The sequence below is a fragment of the Populus nigra genome, chromosome 14 (genome assembly GCF_951802175.1).
Source record: "Populus nigra chromosome 14, ddPopNigr1.1, whole genome shotgun sequence".
In the NCBI taxonomy this organism is placed as follows: domain Eukaryota; kingdom Viridiplantae; phylum Streptophyta; class Magnoliopsida; order Malpighiales; family Salicaceae; genus Populus; species Populus nigra.
In genome coordinates, this window is record NC_084865.1 from 2,857,948 (window position 1) to 2,877,879 (window position 19,932).

At 31.6% G+C, this 19,932-nt stretch overlaps 1 protein-coding gene across 2 annotated transcripts; it reads right to left on the reverse strand.

The window, feature by feature from the left end:
• Positions 1–12,274: 12,274 nt before the first annotated feature.
• LOC133673437 (protein trichome birefringence-like 14) lies at positions 12,275–18,223 on the reverse strand. Of its 2 annotated transcripts, XM_062094237.1 has the most exons (6): positions 17,881–18,223; positions 17,267–17,312; positions 17,012–17,170; positions 15,285–15,488; positions 13,628–13,823; positions 12,275–13,513 (listed from the first exon to the last, which is right to left on the reverse strand). In XM_062094237.1, the coding sequence occupies exons 3-6, from the start codon at positions 17,166–17,168 to the stop codon at positions 12,685–12,687; spliced, it is 1,386 nt and encodes a 461-aa protein (XP_061950221.1). In that variant the 5' UTR covers positions 17,169–17,170; positions 17,267–17,312; positions 17,881–18,223; the 3' UTR covers positions 12,275–12,684. The 2 variants fall into 2 exon arrangements, with proteins under 2 accessions (XP_061950221.1, XP_061950220.1); XM_062094236.1 differs by having other exon boundaries at positions 17,012–17,312.
• Positions 18,224–19,932: the final 1,709 nt, after the last annotated feature.

Below are 19,932 nucleotides of genomic sequence, written 5' to 3' on the forward strand. Positions count from 1 at the left end.
CATCAAATAAATTTCATAGATACCAAGATCAATTTTTTTTTGTGATTAGAATTGATAAAAATAGTGTCTTTCTCTCTCTACACAACAATTCGGCAATGCTCTCTTTACTCTCACAAACCAAAGACCAAAGAATAATAAAAACAAAGCTTTGTACGAAATTTGGATTTGAAAAATATTTTTAGAGACCAAAAAAGTATAATTTTAGAAATTTGAGGACTATATTGAACTTTTCACATCACCTTCAACCCTCCACCTATTTTAGGTGCTTTTTTTTACATTGGTCCTCCTTCTTTTAAATTTACCCCTGGTCAACAAATAAGAAGAAATTACTTAGTCGATGAAAAAAAAAATTTGAGGACTAAAAAAAAACCCGCTCCATTCCCTTTTGTGCTAGTTGTCTGAATATGTCCATCCAATTACAGCTTTGAGGTGTTAACTTTTAGATGGTCGGTGAGGTTTTCTTTGAAAGTTAGTACTTAAATAAGTTTTGAAAAGGTTACAAGAGAAATGTCTGATTCATGAACCAAAAAAAAAACCCTAAATGGACCCCAATGTCCGAGAAATAAAGAATGATCACCATTTACATCATTCACTGGCGAGATGGAAGTATTCCTAAGGTAAAATTATAGTTTTCAAACTCGATCCGGTAGGTTGATCCATGATCCGATCAATTTATAGTTGGAATTGGATTGAATTGAAGAAAAAATATGATAAGAAAAAATCTGGTATGACCCGGTTGACCTAGTTAAAAACTCGGTTGCAATCCTTAAACCTTTTCTTTTACTAAAATAATAATGTTTTGATTAAAAAACAAACTAATCCAATTAATCCGGTGAAAATTTAAAACCAAGATGTTGAATTAAGTCGGGTCTTAAAACTGCACGTAAGACACTATAATTAGCTCATTATTATGAGATGCTTTCGCAGAAAGACCAAGTCTTCCTCTCTCTCTTTCCTCAAGATGCAAAAGGTGCTCTTATAGTATGGATATAAGCTTAAGAAATTAATTTAAAAAAATGCCTTTACTTTGAACTGATGTGATAGAAAATATAATAAAATCGTTCCTCAGACATCGAAAAGTCTTAAGAATAACGGAGATTTGTATACATCAGACCAAGGTTGTCAATTCTGTTTCAATAGGTGTTTTGTTTTTTCAATTGAAACGAAATGTTTCAATTTCAGAGTATTTCGGCGTGCCATTTCGGGGTTGTACTGTTCATATATATATATATATATATATATATATATATATATATATATATATCAACAAATATAATTCAAATTCAAGATAAATTAATTATAAATTATGCAATACAAACACAATGCCAAACAAATATAATTTTAAAATTTAAAATATTTCTAAATAGTCAAGATTAAATAGATCTTTAACTTAAAGTAATTCAACTTAAACAAAATATCAAAATATTATGAAAGTAAAATGTTTTAACACAAATATTTTAAATATAAAGTCAGGTCAATGTTATTAAGACTAATGAAATCTAAAGCATCCCTTGTTTTGCTCAAATTCCTACAAAGTATAAACATGAAAAAAACAATATGAATATAAACCATATATATTAGTGATAAATCTAATTTTAAAAAATTAATATCATTGTTAATGAAAATAGTAATAATAATTTTCAATGTTATTATTAATATCATTGTTATAGAAAATAATAATAAAAAAGAGCTTTTTATAATTGGGTGGTTTAATTAATTAAATTGAATAAGGTTCAATTTGATTCAATGGCTTTTCAAGAGCGGAACGGAACATGTGGAATGGAACTGGAACGTTTCGGGCGGAATTTAGCCGAAAAATCCGGAACGGACCGAGATTTAAAATGAGATGAAATTTGTTCCGTTTTGTTCCTTTTTTTGAATTGATATGGAATGTTTCGGTCATTCCAGGCAGAACGGAACAGAATTGACAACCTTGCATCAAACAAATTAAATGATATATTCAAGTCAAATAATAATAAAATTTATCAATCTTTTATTTTATATAGGAATTACAAAAGCAGACGGCATGAGGTCCTACACGGCGACTCCTGCAAGATCACTGACGTTGATTTGCACATTAATAAATATGCATTTAATTCCATGTATCTAGTCTACTTGATTGTTTTTTTTTTGGTTAAATAGAAATGTTTCGGTACCTTTCTCTTTTTATAGGGTTGTATTATCCATTTTCAAGTATTTTTTCCCCTTCCGTTACAAAGCCGTCGCATATGCTAGTGTAGGCTAGCCATGATGCAAGTGCACGGGTTGCTCCCTGCATTCTTCGAACGGACACGGCAAGAAAACTTTCGATAAACTCATGAAAAAAAGATTATTTGACTTACATATATCGTAAAGTTGAAGAGGAACACCAGCGGCTAGCTCTGGGGACACCAAATAGGATGGATAAAACATAAAAGGAAAGCTAAGGAGACCTTAATTACCACTAGCAAACATAAGAGCATTGCAGATTCAATATTTCTTACATGATTCGGTACGTATACTGGGGGGGGAGGGAGGGAGACACAGAAAGACCAAGATAAAGAAGGTACTGGCAACTAAGAGGGATCATTGGTATTGCAGGAGAGATTCTGTGTCCAAAGTTTCATCTTTTTCATGAAACAAGCAAAAATATGCCGCTTGATTTGCCCTCTAATCGGTGGAATCGGTTTCTTATTTTTGCTTCCTCTTCTGGGCTCCACCATTTCAAGTACTTGGCTTGATCCTGGAGCCGGCACAACCACCTTCTTATATATTATCGGTCAGTCGTCACTCACTCGAGCTCAGAAAACGGCAAGAAATTAATGCCGGCTATGATGAACAAAACAAGAAGAGCCAAAGAGGGAGGAGGGCTTAATTAGCTACCAAAGGCAAGTGTAAGTTTTCTTCTTGTTTGAGATGTTTCATGCATTAGAGTTTACTTTCTTATATACAGAAGCGCTGTTGCCGTGACTAAAAATTTCTACCAATGAGATGGCAAACGCTAGCGTTGTGGAAGAATTTTCCAAAAGAGAAACAATCAAAAGAGAGAAATTGCATGGAAAGTGTAGGTGGATCTGAATGCTTTGACAATTTTTGAAGGTCTTCTGGTGTTCACACCACAAGTATCTGAGCAGAAAGATTTCCCAAATTAAACAATGTTTTTACTATTTAAATGTCTTCTAGACAATAAAGATAAAATTATATATATATATATACACCTTTTTTAAAAAAAAAAGATAATGGATATCTTATAACGAGTTTAATTATATTTTGTTTAATATTAAATTTTCTTTAATTGCCCATCTCATACTTTAATTAAGTACATTCAGAAAATTTAATAAATAATATACTTTAAATGGATATATATCAATTATAACAAAATATTGATTAAGATTAAATCATTCATTCAAAGAATATATTTAATTTATGAGACTAGGAACTGATCGTGACTAATCTAGCTTTATTTTATTTTATTTTATTTTATAGGTCAAAGATATATACAAAGTACAATTTTATGAGAATATTTTCAAATTAATCTCCATGCTTCAGATGGCCCATCCATGCTAAATGGAAGGATTAAACATGGGCCATCTATCTGTCAAACAAATATCCATCACATTAAGTCCTCCCTTCTGTGTTAGGCCCATTAGTATTAAAGGCCCATTAGTATTAAAGGCCCATTAGTATGGCAAAGCCCATTAGAGACTCTAAGACTAAGCCTTTTCTCCCTTTAATACTTTCCTGGTTTCCTAGACTTTGATTTGTCCATATGATTACAATAGCAATATTATCAAAATTTAAATTTTCTTTTTATTGACATAAATCACTCGTGTAAAGAAGAATAATGTAGTGTTTGATTACTATATTAAATGTTTTTTAAAAAAAAGATAACTAAGATAGAGGGACATTCCCCTCATCTTTTATATTTTGAAAAGATATAAATTTATTTAAAAATTATTCTAGAGATAAATTTATTTTATGTCTCTATCTTAATCCCTTTAATCAAACATGTTTAAGATAGAGGAGACATGTTTTCAATTTTTTAAATTATTTCAAATAAAATAAATAGCAATTAAAAAAATAAGAACCAAATAATATGAAGAAAAAACAAATTAAAAAGTTACTTTGAAAATTTAGAGGGTCATGCACTAAAATCTCGGAGGTAAAAGAAAATAAAGAGGAAAAAAAACCAATGCATACAATGTATGTGATAGCCACTTTTGATTTTTTAAATAATATTTTATATTTATTAAAATATTAAATCGCCCCTTAACCAACTTGTTTATAACTAAAAAATTAAGATAAAAATACAAAAAAATCCTTGCATTTAGGTTAATTTTTTTTTGCTTTTAAGGATAACTTAGTCATTTTATTATATTTTAAAAAGTGAAAATTCAAAAAAGCTCTTAGAAGCTGGTTAAATAAATTTTGCTTTTAAGGATAATTTAGTTATTTTATTGTATTTCAAAAATATAAAAAAAACCGAATAATCCCTGATCAATTTAATAATAGCTAATTAACCTTATAAAAAATATCATATTATACCCAATAACCATTCATTGATTTTTTCTTGAGAAGAATAAAATAATCATTACATTATTCCAATAAATAATAAATCCTCTTACAACGACGGACAATGTTTTTCTCTCCCGAATTAGCTTTTGTTAATATTGCTGTGAATGTTATTAATCCTGGATATGTTACTGCAAACTGCAACAACCACAACTTGTGACAGAAATCTTGTGAGGCAATAGAATTTCATCTACATATATGTTAACAAAAGAAATACCGAAGATTAAGAACACTAATTATTTAGAAAAAATGCTTAACGCTTTCAAACGTCAAAACAAAACTTTCTTCTCATAACTTCCGAGCTCTATCACTGATCATTTAAAAATAATTCTACTTGTTCATCAGCTGCACTAACTTGTCATCTCTCAATCTGCAACAAAACTTTGCACACGAGAATAACAAGTTTGCATCATGATGAAACTGTGTGTTCGTGTGTGTGATGCGGGAACAAGTGTAAGCAACTGCAAACCATCTAGCTAGCTTAGCTTGGATGGATGACCACACTTCCCCAAAAGAAACGTCAGGGAATTTTGGCTCCCAAGCTTGATGTTCCTCATGAAGCAAGCAAGTATTCGGCGCTTTATTTGTCCTCTAACGGGAGGAAGCAACCTCTGGTTCCTACGATTTTTCTTGCCTGCAGCTTCAAGCTTATTTGATCCTAGAGCCATTGTTGCACCCATACACCTTCTTGTTCACCAGATAATAAACTTCTGGAAACTAAAGCAAGGAATCAAAGAGGGGAGTGGGGGGAAACTGCGAGGTACCAGAGGCAACGATGGAGATACCTTCAAGTTTGTTTAATTTTTAAAATTGTCAGCATGGGGTTGCTTTATATAAGTAGCGTGGAGTTACTATTTCCACGCGTCTTCATTCAATTTCTCGTTTCCGAAGGGAGTCCCTTTCTTTCTTTCTGGATCCAGTAGATATAGTTTCCCAGCATTTCAAGCGAAGTTCATTGAACAATGTTACTGTTCAAATTTCTATTCTCTCATCGAAACTTACCAGGAGTGTATTTTCGTGTTTGTTTAGCTGCACAAAATTGAAGTATTAATAAGTTCGGGTTCACACGAGAAAGAGAAGGTTGAAAAAAAGAGAGAAGAATAGTAGATGAGTGTTAGGGTTGTTCGTTTTGTAAAAAATATTTATTAATAAAAAATATTTAACATATAATAAACTATTTGATTCACCCTCCATTTTTTTCATTAAAAAAATTGAATATGCAAATTTTTTAGACATGAATTTTTGCATAAAAAATTTTAAATGTAAACTAAAAAAACCTTTACATGCATCTAATTAAATAAATTAATCGTTATGTGTAAATAAATAAATAAAATATAAATAATAACTAAAAATAAAACTTGAAAAATCTAGAAACAAGTGTTGATTAAGATATTTGATCTCACAACACAAATTATTTATCTAATTGTATTTGATGCATAGTTTTAAAACCTGACTCAACAAGTCAACTCAGAAATTAAAACTCATCTGAGTTTATAAACAAATAAGAGTAATTAAAAACTCAGTTGACCCGATAAAACCATTAAGGTTAAATCAACAAGCGCTTGAACCTAATATATTTTTTAAATAATTAAATAACATGTTGTTTGTTTGCTTAAATTATAGCTTTTATATAGTGGCTAGAAAATCGGGGTAAAAAAATTTTACTCTAAAAATTTATTATTAACTCATTTTAACTCCTAAAAAAACACCTTAAGAATATTTAGAAACTAATTTATCAACTTAAAAAACCCAAAAAATATTCTAAAAATATAAAATCAAACTGGGTTATAAGATTTTTCTTCTTTGACTTGGATCACTTTTTACACAATATTAAAGTTTCTAGCAACTACCATCTTTTCATCAAATGAATTTTATGGATATTAAAATCAACTTTATTTTAGTGATTAGAATGGGTGAAAATAGTAACTTTCTCTCTCCACACCCAAATTTCAGCGATGCTCTTTCTCTACTCTTACATACAAATTAAAGACCGAAGAATAATAGAAACAAAGCTTTAATGGGTTATAAATATATAACCACACTAGGCCTGACTTGAAGCTGTCTCCTTGTGTGCTGGTTGTCTGAATAAGTCCATCCAATTACAGCTCTGGGGTGTTAACTTAGATGGCCGGTGAGGTTTTTTTTTGAAAGTTGGTACTTGTACGAGTTTTGAAAAGGTTGCAAGAGAAAAGTCTGATTCATGAACTAAAAAAACACTGTTTAAATATCGGCAGGGCGTGAGGCATGACGGATGATCAACATTTACGTACATTATTCACTGGCGAGATTGAAGTATTGCTAATGTATATAATAATTAGCTCATGAATTACAAGTTGCTTTCTCAGAAAGACCAGCTCTTCCTCTCTCTTTCCAGAGGTGCTCTTATAGTCAATGACAAATAAATATTTTTTTTTTTTTTGTTTACATGGGATGTCCGGGCCAGCGTGCGCGCACTATAACTATTTCTCACGGTCCACTGGACATCCTGCAAGCCCAGGAGCAGGTAAGGCACCGCGGGAGTGACAGGCGTGCACATAGAGGGTCGAACCCAGAACAGAAATAAAACAAATCACACGATTAACCATAACAACTGTACCCTCAAGTGCAACAAATAAATATTCTTAATTGTTAAAACACAGTGATTACTGCAAGGGAGGTGTTTATGTAATGTAAGAAAGCAACTTTTACCGCTTTCCTTCAAGTTAGAAAATCGGCTTTCCTTCAAGTTAGACTTCACACTTTAAAATCTTTTATAAAATAAACTATGAATATTCAGAGTAGCCCGTTTCTTATTATTTATTTTCATCCTCCTACATTTTTTCCTTTTCAATTACAGCTTTCTATGCCTAATTTAATGATTAATTTACTAAACTTTATTAAGAAAAAAATTCAACAAAAAAAGAGTAAAATCTAAAACAAATAGAATCTCAATTTCGTTATAAAAAGTTCTATTTAGTCCACCTGCTTTCTTTCTTCCTACTCTATAGTCCTTTTAGTTTTTACAATTTTAATTTTGATTTAAAAATTTATTTATTAATATTTTAGTCCCAAAATCTTAGAAAAGAGAGAGTAGCCTAAAAAAATGAAGAAGAGAGAAAGTTGGTGTATGACTATTTTTTAGCGACGAAACTCGTCGAGTTTGGTGTTAACAAGTTTTATTGAACGAGGAGAGTTTGAAGTTGGTGTTTTTTTCTTATGAGTATGCCTAAAAAATAAATTGGTTCCGTTTAGATTTTTTGAATTGGTTAGGTTTTTTTTTGTGATTTTGGAGTGTGTTAGGGTTGATAAGTGGTTTATATATGTTTTTATGGTGTTTATTAAATATTTTTGGATGAAAATGGGTTTGAAATTGATATTTAGACAAAAAAAACTCATCCTCTAATTTTTCTACCAACACAATATTAACTAGATTATAGGTAGTAGCCCAATTAACAAGAGGTCACATGTTACTGTAGGTGACATGTCATCTGCTTAATAATAATAATAAAAAAAAAAGTGGTCATCATATTCACTCATGAGGCAACAAAAAAAAAACTTGTTTTTTTTTTCTCTTTCATTATTTGTTTTTATTGAACTAGTTTTGTTTTCTAAACAATGATTGATTTGTTTTGGTTACATGATATTTGGAAGAGATTTGTTTAATTTGCCTTCAATTTTTTTTTAATATTATATTTTATACAACATAGTTGTATTTGTATAGATTCTTTATAAAAATGGAAAAAAAATTGTTATTATCAACAATAATGAGCTGGTAAGATAAAATGAGTTAAAATATTTAAAATAAAAAGGATTATCGGTGTAAAATATTTGCATGTGTGTATATTTTTTATTTCTACCATGAAGATTAACTTTTCATTTTAATATTTAAATAGAATTAACAACTCCTTTTGATTTATCAATTCATATATTTCTTAATTTATTTTATAAGAAATAAATAGCATCTTTTAATTTCTCAAACGAAAAAAATATTATTAAGAATTGAGTTTCATAATTTATTTTTGTGTTTTTTTATAAGATCATCACGGTTTCCGATATTAAGTTGGTGTTTAATTTTTTAAGAATCTATTTTTATCATATAATTAAATAAAAATTAGTTGTGTAAAAAATACAAAGTTATTAAACCTAATGAAATCATGACTAGGGTTATGAGTTTGATCTGTTAATTTAATATATCATTGTCTCAATGATTTTGAAAAAAAAAGATATTATTTTGATTTTTTAAAGTCAATCTCTGTTTTTATCAGTTATTTAAGTTGTTTTTTTATTGTTCAAATCAAATAAATCACTTCATATCAATTCCAAGATGGTTTAATTTAAAGTTTGGAGTAGATAAGAAATTGTATAAGGAGGTTTGAAAAAAAAAGATTCATAAAAAAAAAAGTGAAATGGTAGGGTGTGATCTTGGGGGTTTTTGCAAAAATAAAAACGTGTGTGACGATGTATCAACAGTTGTAATTTTGAAATGAGTTTGGTAGCAAACCTTGAATCTTTCCTGTTTACTTAGTGGGGAGGAGAATATTTGTGGTCTTCCAAGTACATTGAATTCGGATTTCATTTTTGTTTCCACAATGAGCATAGATATTTTACAGTTAAAGAAATTACCAAATGTAAATTGTAATGTTTTTAAAATAAAATAAAGTAAAAAAAAAACTACACTCTAAAACAGTTAGGGTAATTTTTCATTTAATAAATATCAATTATTTATTATTTATAAAACCCATATTTTACTGCTAATTATTGACATATCAATTTGTATAAAATTCTAGTATGAAAAATATATTTATATATTATTTTCCTTATCAAAAATAAAAAAAAAAACAAAAAAAATTACACAATTCATCCATCGGAATATGTAATGTGTGAGAGAATGAACAATGCAATTTTTCACATGAAAAAAATCCAAGCCTTTTAGTTTTCTATGTAATTATATACAAAGTTGGGCTAGGTTTTAATAAAAAAAAAATAGAAGGATAATTGACCTTGAGTAACTCAGTCAGAAACTCAAGTTAACTCGTGACTCGTGACTCGATCAACCCGGAAAAAACTTAATAAAAACTCATTAATTTTTTTAAAATGATGTTATTTTTACTTTTTTATAAAATAAAAAAATATGAATTAATTGGAGATCACTCGAGTTAACCCATCTAACCTGAAACCTAGAAACTATATCGGGTTGATTTTTAAATTGAGTTTAAAAACTACGGTTATATGCCCGGTAGATGATGTTTTAAATTGTGAAATAAAATTTCTTATTACAATATATTAGAAATTAATTAGCTAGTTGAGGCCCATAAAGTCACTTAATAAGGTGGGAAGACCATAATAATAATAATAATAATAATGAGGAGGAGGAGGAGGAGGAGGAGGAGATGGTAGTAAGACCCCAGGGGACTATATATAGTCTAACTGATAAGTAAGTTTAGACTCCATAATTTCCAAATTGAAGAGGAGGCCGCAAGAAAACAAGTTATTGTAAATGCAGTGGTTCATGTATTGATGACATGCTTAGAATTTAGATGGAAAACAAATGATTTGACTACGAAAAAACTAGTATAAAGTCATCCTTAACATTAGGGGAATAAAAAAAGGACATCATACGAAAAAAGTATAAATTCTAGAATTAATATAATTTCCTTAAAATGATGAACTGCGGTCGGGCATTCAGGAACATAAACACAAGGAGAAGAGTAATAAAAATCAGCAGAGCGCAAGTGGGGTGACAAATCATATAGATGTTTCTTGTTCAATGCGTTGCTCCTGTCTTGACTTTGGCTGCCAAACTCGGTCTCCAGCTCTTTTATTGACAGAAGACCTGGAGATTCTCTCGAAAAAAAATGGAAAATGATATGGTGGGGGCGTTGTACAAACTCCTCCCTTTTGTATTGACCGAGTTCGTCTATTTTTTTATTTTTATTTTTTATTTTGTTCTGTGAACATCTCTTCGTTGTGTGAATCCTCAAGAAATTAAATGGATTGAAAATCTGGGAATGGAGCAAGTTCATCTTCATTGTCTAGTCCTCTCATGCTTTCTGAGCCTCTCATGAATCTCGCATCCAAGAAATCATGCTCTCTTAACCAAAACCAAGTTTCATCAAAGCATGAAATCGATCGAGCTTCGAAAGGTCAAGTACGTGGGAAGGTCTATACGTGCTTCTGCTAAATTATATGCCTTTCCCATTACGCGCTTGGTAGGCTAGCATTAGTACTCTATTTGCATGCAGATTATCTAGCCATCTTCTTTCACTTCAAATTAATTAACAAGTTTGACGAATATAGCATGGCTTTGCAAAATCACAAGAGTCGTTAGTGTAGGAAAAGAGAAAATGGAGTGAAGGATGATGAGAAGAAGGGTTTCGAGTTCAATGAACCAGTCATTTTCCGTTGACTTTAATTACTTATAGCCTTTGAAGCATCTAGCAAGCAAGTTCAATGTACAAATGTTGCTTTCTATAGCTATTAAAATGAGTCATTTTTTCATCCCATCTGTCAACATTTTCCAGGTTCATAACCCTTCAACGCTAAAATCTATAAAAGAATCCAAGGAAAACACGCCTGATGCTAGCTAGGTCCAAGAGAATTGGTCCATGCGTCTGGACCAAAACAAGAGCCCAAACATGCTTGGCCCTTTTTTTAAAAAAAAAAGAAATAGGTGAGCTCAATTTTTTAATTAATCGGACGACGCAGCGTCCTCCTAGTTCAAATTCCGGCTGGAAAGTCGAGTTTTGGGGTCCATTGGGAGAAAAATATATACACTGTTCATCGATTGATAATCTTTCTTCTCCCACAATGGGCAGAAAAATGAAGCTTCGGCTTGTAAGTTTGACCAAGGGCAGCGTTCGATCGCTTCGCTATCTTCCTTTATGATATAATAAAACGTGAGACATTGTAAGAAGACAAGAAAGTTGGTCTGTTTGTTTGTTCGTTGTTTTGTTTTTATTAAATGTATTTAATTTTAAATTATTTATTGAATTTATTTGTTTTTTATTAATATTTAATTTTTATATTAGATTTGGTATTTATTCTTTTAATTATGATATATTTGGTCTTGAATATTTTATTGAATTAATTTATCTTTGAATTTTATCCCTTAACATTTTATTTTCATATCAAATGTAATTTTCATTGTTTATATTGTTATTTATAGTTATTCTTATTTTTTTTAATTGAAATTATTTTTTAATTTCATCTTTTATGATATAGTTTTAACAACTTCACTTGATTTTTCTAGTACTTTGTTTTTAGTCTATTTTATTTTTATTTTTTTCAATTTCATTTTGTATTTTGATTCATGAGAATTGACTATTATTATTTTTTATTATTTTTAAAAATACAATAACAGCACTTGAATATTATTTTTTTACATCCATCCATTACTAAAACATGTATTATTACTAATTTAATTGCTCTGAATTCAAAACAATAACCACAACTAAAATCTTCAATTTTTTTATAATACAATTTCTCACTACTTTTCAAATGAAGAACATGAGCAATACAATGAGATAAAAATAATATTCTATAATGAAATTATCACAAAAACAAAATATTAAAATCACTTGCAAATTATTATTTTGATTTTTTATGAAAAATATTTGTTTTTTTAAAGTGAAAAAATACTTTTAGGTTTTCCACAAATGAAAAGGAACATGTTAAGAATTATTCTCTGTTACTTGACACATCTAATTCAGATTTAAAAATTGTTGAACAGAATTCAATAAACATGTTTAATATAAGTATACCTGCGATACCAATTGCTATAAATGGTGAAAGGAAGAAGGAATTCAATTTACACAAAAAGACTCGCAGGTCCGTATGATAACTTGCATAACTACTACAGCTACATGGTTGACGCACAAATTGGGAGGCTGAATAAATCTTTTCCTGTATTGACAATCGTGAATTTACATGCAACATCCGTCGGAACATTATTAAGCTCCAGAACTTAGGGTTGAAAACTATTTCTTCGAGCTTTGCCAGGCTTATCTAGCAACTGCTGTGTTCATTCACCTGTCCTCTTCTAATCAATAAGATAGCTGTCACAAAATCGCCGTGTCAAAAAAAATGTATTAGATCATAAAAAGTCTCTTATTGTTCTCTGCATTTGTCCATCTGTCTCAATTGGAGTGGCTGTGTCTATATCTGTGCAACAAGAAGTTCATTCCATGTGTCTGGAATGCCAGGCAAGCACCAATGCAAGCAATCATTTACACCTGCTGTTGCCTTAACACTATACCTTGAGATGTGACCCTCGTCTCTTAGATCAGAGAGAGCAGTGATATCCAGAAGAGTGATGTTTGTACCTTTAACAGCAGCCGCAATAACTGGATCACTTGATTCATCCTGTGAGACTTCGCTCCCTCCGGTAAAGGGAGTGGTGTTGTCACAATTACCCCCAGTGTTCCAGTCTCCGTTGCGGAAATGCCTTGGCGAGATGGTCCTGAAGAATGCCCTAAGTCGGGGATGAGAAGGGAGTTGTGAATCAAGCCACCTGGCAACACTATGCACTGTAAGATTCTTGGCATTCCCAACTGCCATGAGTCGTCTATCTTTAAGGGGTTTCCCGTTTACATACATCACCCAATGGTTCGCTGTAATCTTCCCTCTGTTCCAATGATGTCCTGTATTAAGAACTAACACATCAAACTGATGGAGGAATTGCCTCATGAAGGCTGGCACGCGATCCAAATGCATAGCAACATCTGTGGCTTTGTCAGTGATGTTCAAAGGTTCCAAGTCAGCAAGGGTTGATGACCAGTAATACAAAATGGTGGTATTGGTGTTTGAAAACCGATAAGCCCAGCCATTAGGACGAATGGCTCCACGAGGTTTAAAAAGACCATATTCTTTGCCCACATCTTCAACATCTGCCCTCCATTCTCCACCAGTGGCCATGCACATCAAAGATTGGAATTGTTGCCTACCTAATGAATCTCCTATAAATGCAATTGTTTTGTCCTGCATCCTGGAATGCAATAATAATCAGGGAACTGAACAAAAGACGTCTTTGTTTGATGGTTTGGAGAACAAGAGCATATGTTGTCCTTTCAGAATCAAAACAAGAAAAAATGAAACTGACCTTCTCAAGAAAGCAGATTTCTCAAACTGCAGGATTTTGCAGTTATCTGGCTGCCAACGATATCCTTCAAAGGAAAAATCTGTTCGCTGGGTTAGTCTACACGCCCACATTTCAGATAACCACTGTTTACATTCAAACCCAGAATACAAAGGCCGCCTGCTTTCTGCAACCCATCTACCCTTGGAATAATTGCAGTCTGCAAAGATGACAGCATCCTTAAAATTCAACCAGACATAAGACTTTGGTGCATGCATAACTTGTAACTGGTGCACAAAGATTAGCAACAGATTTATAGTTTTCATAAACAAATAGGAGACTTAAAACTTCGTGTTAAGTTACCTAGTCAACAGGTGTTGTTTTAAGCTTTCAAATTTTTGTTGCCATTGATTTTTCTATTATCTTTAGCAGGACAAGGTAACTAAATAATGCAGGCCACACATTCAGACTCCTCAAGTAATTACCATTACCCAAACTGTAACGTTCTCAATTTTCAAGTTTACCCTGCCCTGCAATGCTTTTGATTTCTATAATTATTGCTGTAATATAAGGATCTTCCTTGCACTTCAGCAGAACAAGGAAAAGTCTCCTAGTTTAACCCTCATACTAAATTACCCTACTTAGTTATGTGGTAAGCCATGGTGTCCATCATAGTACAAATCTATAACCCATTGACAAGGAAGATAAGTTTGGTTGATCCATATTTCCATTCTTTCCTGTTTTTATTTCAATTTCCTGCCATCATATCTTGGCCTGGCACAATACTAAAGAGGAAAACATGTAATTGTCACTCTAACAACAACAAAAAGCAAAATGAGAGGCGTGAAAAGTATTAAACTCAGGGTGCTGCTTGGATCCCAATGTCCTTCTATCTTAAGCATACTGTGAAACCCAAGTTTGGCTTTGGCTAATTAATGATTATGGCAGCCAAACCCCGGATACATGTGTTTGTGACCCTATAGGTCACTCTGTCTTGGTATCCTCATTTGCTTCTTTGTAATGTAATATTCTTCTGTCAGCAAAAAGAAAAGATTCCACTGTCACAGATTATTGTTCCCATGTTGAATACAATTTTTGTCGTAGGTTGATTATAGCTTATAACTTGACTATAACCAACAAAGTACAAATGCAAACCATAGTTGTAGCTGGCAAGTGATCATTACAAGAAACCCTGATAGCGAGGACATTGAGGACACAGTAAGTTCATGCATTTTCATGTAATGTTCTAGGTCATGAAAACTGAACTAAATATTTGATACATTGAACATGAAAAAATGCCACACGCTGTAGACAAGTAGTGTTAATGAAAAGCAAGGTAGTTGAGCCAATGAATTTTGACAAAAGGCATCTCTAAGGTTGGTACAACAAAATTCAGAGGAAAGTACAGCCAATAATATAATGAGTTAGCTGTGGAACAAAAACAAAGAGCACCACCCTCGTACTATTTAAGAAAGCACCCAAAACGATAAGGAAATGGTCCCCAAAAAGTTAGGTATATTTCTCATTCTAACTGAGCCAAATCAACAAGTTAAAAAAGCATTTCAATCATCTGTTTAAGTTCCAAAGAACACAAGTACACTCTGATTAGAGAATGGAAAGCCCAGAGTTCCTAGAGTTATTATAAATAATGTTCTGTGGTTGTAAATGAAAAGGATTCTACCTTCTATCTTAGAAGACGGTGTCCTATCTGCATCCCTATCTTCCAATTGAGGAGCAAATGAGTTGGTAAAATTTGAGGCGTCAAATTCTTTTTCTGGTATTTGTGATTCTCCTGAGCTTGTAGAATCAGAATCTGTTTCCTCAACATGCTTCTTTGGGGTCAAAGAATCAGAAGAGGAGTCTTTGAGGGTATCAACAACAAACTCTGAGCCAAATCAAGAGAAAAGAAAGTAAGTAAGCTGACAACCATGAAATAAAGTTAAGCGACATCATGATTTATTTGGTGTACACAAGAATTTGATGAGCACTCATCACAGCAAAAATAAAAATTAACTCAACCAGCAAAATATATAATATAAATAAACTACACTTGGTTTAGAAACAATTCTTCTTATGCCCCAAAACAAAGCTTATCATCTGATCACTTATCTATTCCAATCCCAGCACCAAAGGTAAATACAATAGAATAGGCCTAATACTATTCCAGTCACTTATTTATTCTACTTGGCACCATCCAGTCCAAGGATCTTAATTATTTTGGAGAAAGAAAGAGATAAAGACAAAGCAAATGGTTAAAAAGGAAGGCAATAAGGCATCCACCTAGATACAGCAATAAAGAAAGAAAAATTTAAGGCAACAGATCTTACAACCCACTGAATATTAGATAAGGAGACAACCCCTTTAAGCATTACCCCATAAGAACTAGAAAAATGTTATCCCATAACAATTGCCTCAATAGAATGATCCTTCAAAAGATCTGGAGCTCTGTTCCATACAGCTGTAAACACAACACACCTCCACAAGGTCTTTCCATCCTTCCTTTCTGAAACAAGGATGATTCCAACAAAAACATTGCACTCTGAAAGCAATAAACATTCTAGAGGCACTTCACTGTTTCAGGAAGTTCTAGGGCAAACATCTTCCAGATTCCAAAAGGCATTGAAAGAGTTTGCCTGACATTAAAATTTTCCGTGGCTAAATTTCACCTCATTTAACTAACTACATCCTCATCCTACCACATAAGTATATCTAGGCCAAAATCCTCCTTGATGCCTGCTTATAAATAATCAAGAAAAGATACTGCAAAAGGGCACTTTCAGGAGTTTTATGGTAATGAACCTTATCCGTAGGTATGGTATGCCACAGTTAACTTGAGTCGTGTCCATATAAATGTAGATGAAATGCGATCTCTGTGAGTTTAAATCATACAGAATGTAAGTGTTCTTACAAATTTGATTAAGGGTTTTGGCAATTTTCTAGCAAGTAAGAAAATGCAGAATGAACCTTCCAAGGTTGATTCAGAGAAGAACTTCTCTGGGATGTTAAAGCAAAAACTTTCTATCAAAATCTTTACTCTGTTATATTCTGTTATGTGGTATTTTCAGTTCTATAAGCACTTCAGAAAAATGAGAAAAACTAGACAGGGACCAAACACAACTAAAGCAATAAGGTCCAAAGTAAACATCCTAGCTACCAACCGTGTACCCTTCAAGATTTTTAGCAGAAAGGAGAGACCAAGTCTACACGCATCTAGAAGTTCTCTGATACCTCATCTTCATTATAGAGTTCCTATCTTCAGAAAAATTCAAAATATAAAGTAATCAAGCAATTACGTTGCAAGGTCATACAATCAGGAATTTAAGCTCTCTCTTTACACATCCTCGCCTACACCACACACCCAAAAACAAGTACGTGTATATATATTGAACAGTGAAATGGGAAGCGAACCTGAAGTATGAAAATTAAACTGCTCTTGCGCTGACCACAAAGTAGTAGCAAAAGGATTCTTTTCCCACGTCCAGAAAAAAAAGGTTGTAAAAGTAAGGAAGAGCAGAGTAGCAGAAAAGTGTCTTCCCCTCAATCTATAAAAAATTGCTCCTTTCATCTCTATTACACAACAAAGGGCAGATTTCAATGCATTACAAGCATTCCATGTGGCAGGTTAAAAATCAGCAACAGCGAATAAGTTCAGGAAAAATCCACCTTAGGATACCCTTACACAGTATATTCGTCCTTCAAGAGGCTTCAGCTGCAAGGCAAGAAAAAATAAATAAATAAATAAAGGATGGTTATGGTCATTCGTTCTCCTATGTTGTGTGTTTTAGACAGGCCACCTCAAGAGCTATGCCATCGCACACAGTTTTTAGCTATATGACTTTCCAGCCGGGTCTTATGAATCAAAAACAAGTTGAGCAAGTACATTTCATTATCTCTTTGCTAAATATCAATTACTTGCTCTAAGATTTGACTATAAATTTTCATAGATCGCCCACTGAAAGACTGCTCATTTACTATCACCAGAAATTTTCAAAATAAAAAAAAAAACCATTTGAGTCCAAATAATTACACTTTGATTACCACGTTAATTCCCAAAAAAGAAGTCATGAATCAAGGTCCACAACTCCATTCAACAGGCATTATTAAAAAAACAAAAAAACAAAAACTGAAACTTTACGTGTCTATGTTCTGAAAAACGAACGACCCAGAATTCTAATTGTCAAAACAAGAAAACCCAAGAACCGTTGAAGGTAAGATTTGCATTACAGCAAGCAATTGAAGGACAGAAAGCAAATAAAAAAGAAAAAACAAGAACGAACCTGATGATATAATGACACACGCAGAGAGAGTACAATATTAAAGCCTCCTTCTCCTCTCTTCACTTCTCGTCCTTTCTCTTCTGCAATTGTATTCCTTCTTCCTATAAAAATGGCAAAACTTTTGGCATTCACAGATCTGCCAAACAAAACCTCAAATGCAGAGGGAGAGAAGCCCACAACCAGACACACAGAAGAGAGAGATTATGGTTTTGGCCTAATTATGTTGCGTTAGAAAATTAGGGAGTTTTATGTCATTTTGTGAAACGCGGCGATCTCAGTGACTGTGTGCGCGTGAGTTTTTCTTTAATATAATAAATAATAGGCGGTGAGAGGGAGAGGAGAGGACATGAACGGACTCCGAGTTTTTTCCCACGTTAACATGGTAATAAGAAAATATTTTTCAAACTAATATTGTTAAAAAATAATAATAATCTAGTATAACTAAAGAAGGCATGCATGGATTACATGAGCAACAAATCAATCATGCACAACAACTTCACCGCATGTACTCTATGCACGACCAACGTGATTATCTAATATATATCTAGTGGTGGTAAACTATAGCTTTCACATGTATTTTATATTTAATTAAAAGTAAATATGTTATAAATATTACACCTTTAAAAAATGTGTTTTTTCCTTGGTAAAAATGGGGTTGATCTTCACAATGAAAGAATAATGAGAATGGTCAGGTGGATTGATTTGAAATCCATCTGATTTGAATCCCAGATCATTATTGATAAAATATAAAATTAAAAAAAAATTCTAGCAGACCAAGTCAAAAACACTCTATCAAAAACTCAAATAACCTAGTTGCTTTCATTTTGTAAAGATTCGGGTTGAGCTCAGGTTAAACAGGTTAATCATATGTTAAATCAATTATCAGGTCAATTTTAAGTCAACCCGTCAAGTTAATTCCTGATTTGATTTTTATTTTTTTGTTCCAAAGATTAAATTCTACTTTTGTTTTTTTCTATAAAAAAACACATTTTAGAAAAAGTGTAATATTTTTCACATATTTACTTTTAATAAAATACAAAATACATGTGAAAGCTACATTTTACAACCACTAAATACATTTGCCGATTTATTGGTTGTACATGGAAGATTGACTTGTTGTGCATGTCCCATATTTTTTTTTTGTTAAGATATGTTTGGAAGTGTGGTTATAATTGTTTTTTAAAATGTTTTTCATGTTAAAATACATTAAAATGATATTTTTTTTATTTTTTAAAAAATTATTTTTAAAATCAGCGCATTAAAACGATGCAAAACATGAAAAAATTTAAATTTTAACCAAAAAAATTAATTTTTTTGAAAATACAGGTTGGCCCGCGTTTCTAAATGCCGCCTAATTTGTTATGACTTAACTTCTTTGACTTTTCTAAATTAAAAAATATTTTTTTAATTATACTAAAAAAAAATTTAATATCATGCTAATATTAAAAAATAAAAGGAAGACTACTTATAGAGTATCCTCCTACCATAATGGTCCTTTATTTGACATAACGTTTTTTTAATAAATTTCAAGATTAAATAAAGTTTTTGAAAATAATAAAAATTAGTTTTTATATTTTAAACTTTTTTATTTATAAATTATCAAGTTATCAATATTATCAACACCATATTATTATATTTTCACCAGGATTATCATTATTATGACTAATGTTATAGTTATACTACAACATTATTATAACTATTGCAACCATTATTTTAGTTGTTATTTTTTCATTATCATCTTTTAAATATTATTATCATCGTAGTTAACTCCATCATATTAATTACAACCAACATCTTCATCACATTTATTGTAAATCTCGTGTTAAGTACCTAGAGTAATTCCTTACTAGAAATAATAAATTATGAGAAAAGATTTTATGATTATGGTGAGAATTTTCAGTTTATTAGTGTAATAATTCGGATAAAATAAAAAAATTAAATTGGTACATAAAAAGTGTCAACTGTCAGGTGTCCGATAGAAATAACGTACGGAACAATTTAAGAGTGGCATTGTTGTAATTTAAAAAATCTCCTCTCCCTTTTAACAAGCTA

Bases quoted from the DNA above. Each gene is read 5' to 3' on its own strand.
- LOC133673437 (XM_062094237.1), bottom strand. From the start codon at position 17,168: ATGAAAGGAGCAATTTTTTATAGATTGAGGGGAAGACACTTTTCTGCT. The intron at 13,824-15,284 runs GTAGAATCCTTT...TCATCTTTGCAG, and splicing joins ACCGTCTTCTAAGATAGAAG to ACTGCAATTATTCCAAGGGT. The intron at 13,514-13,627 runs GTCAGTTTCATT...ATTGCATTCCAG, and splicing joins AAATCTGCTTTCTTGAGAAG to GATGCAGGACAAAACAATTG.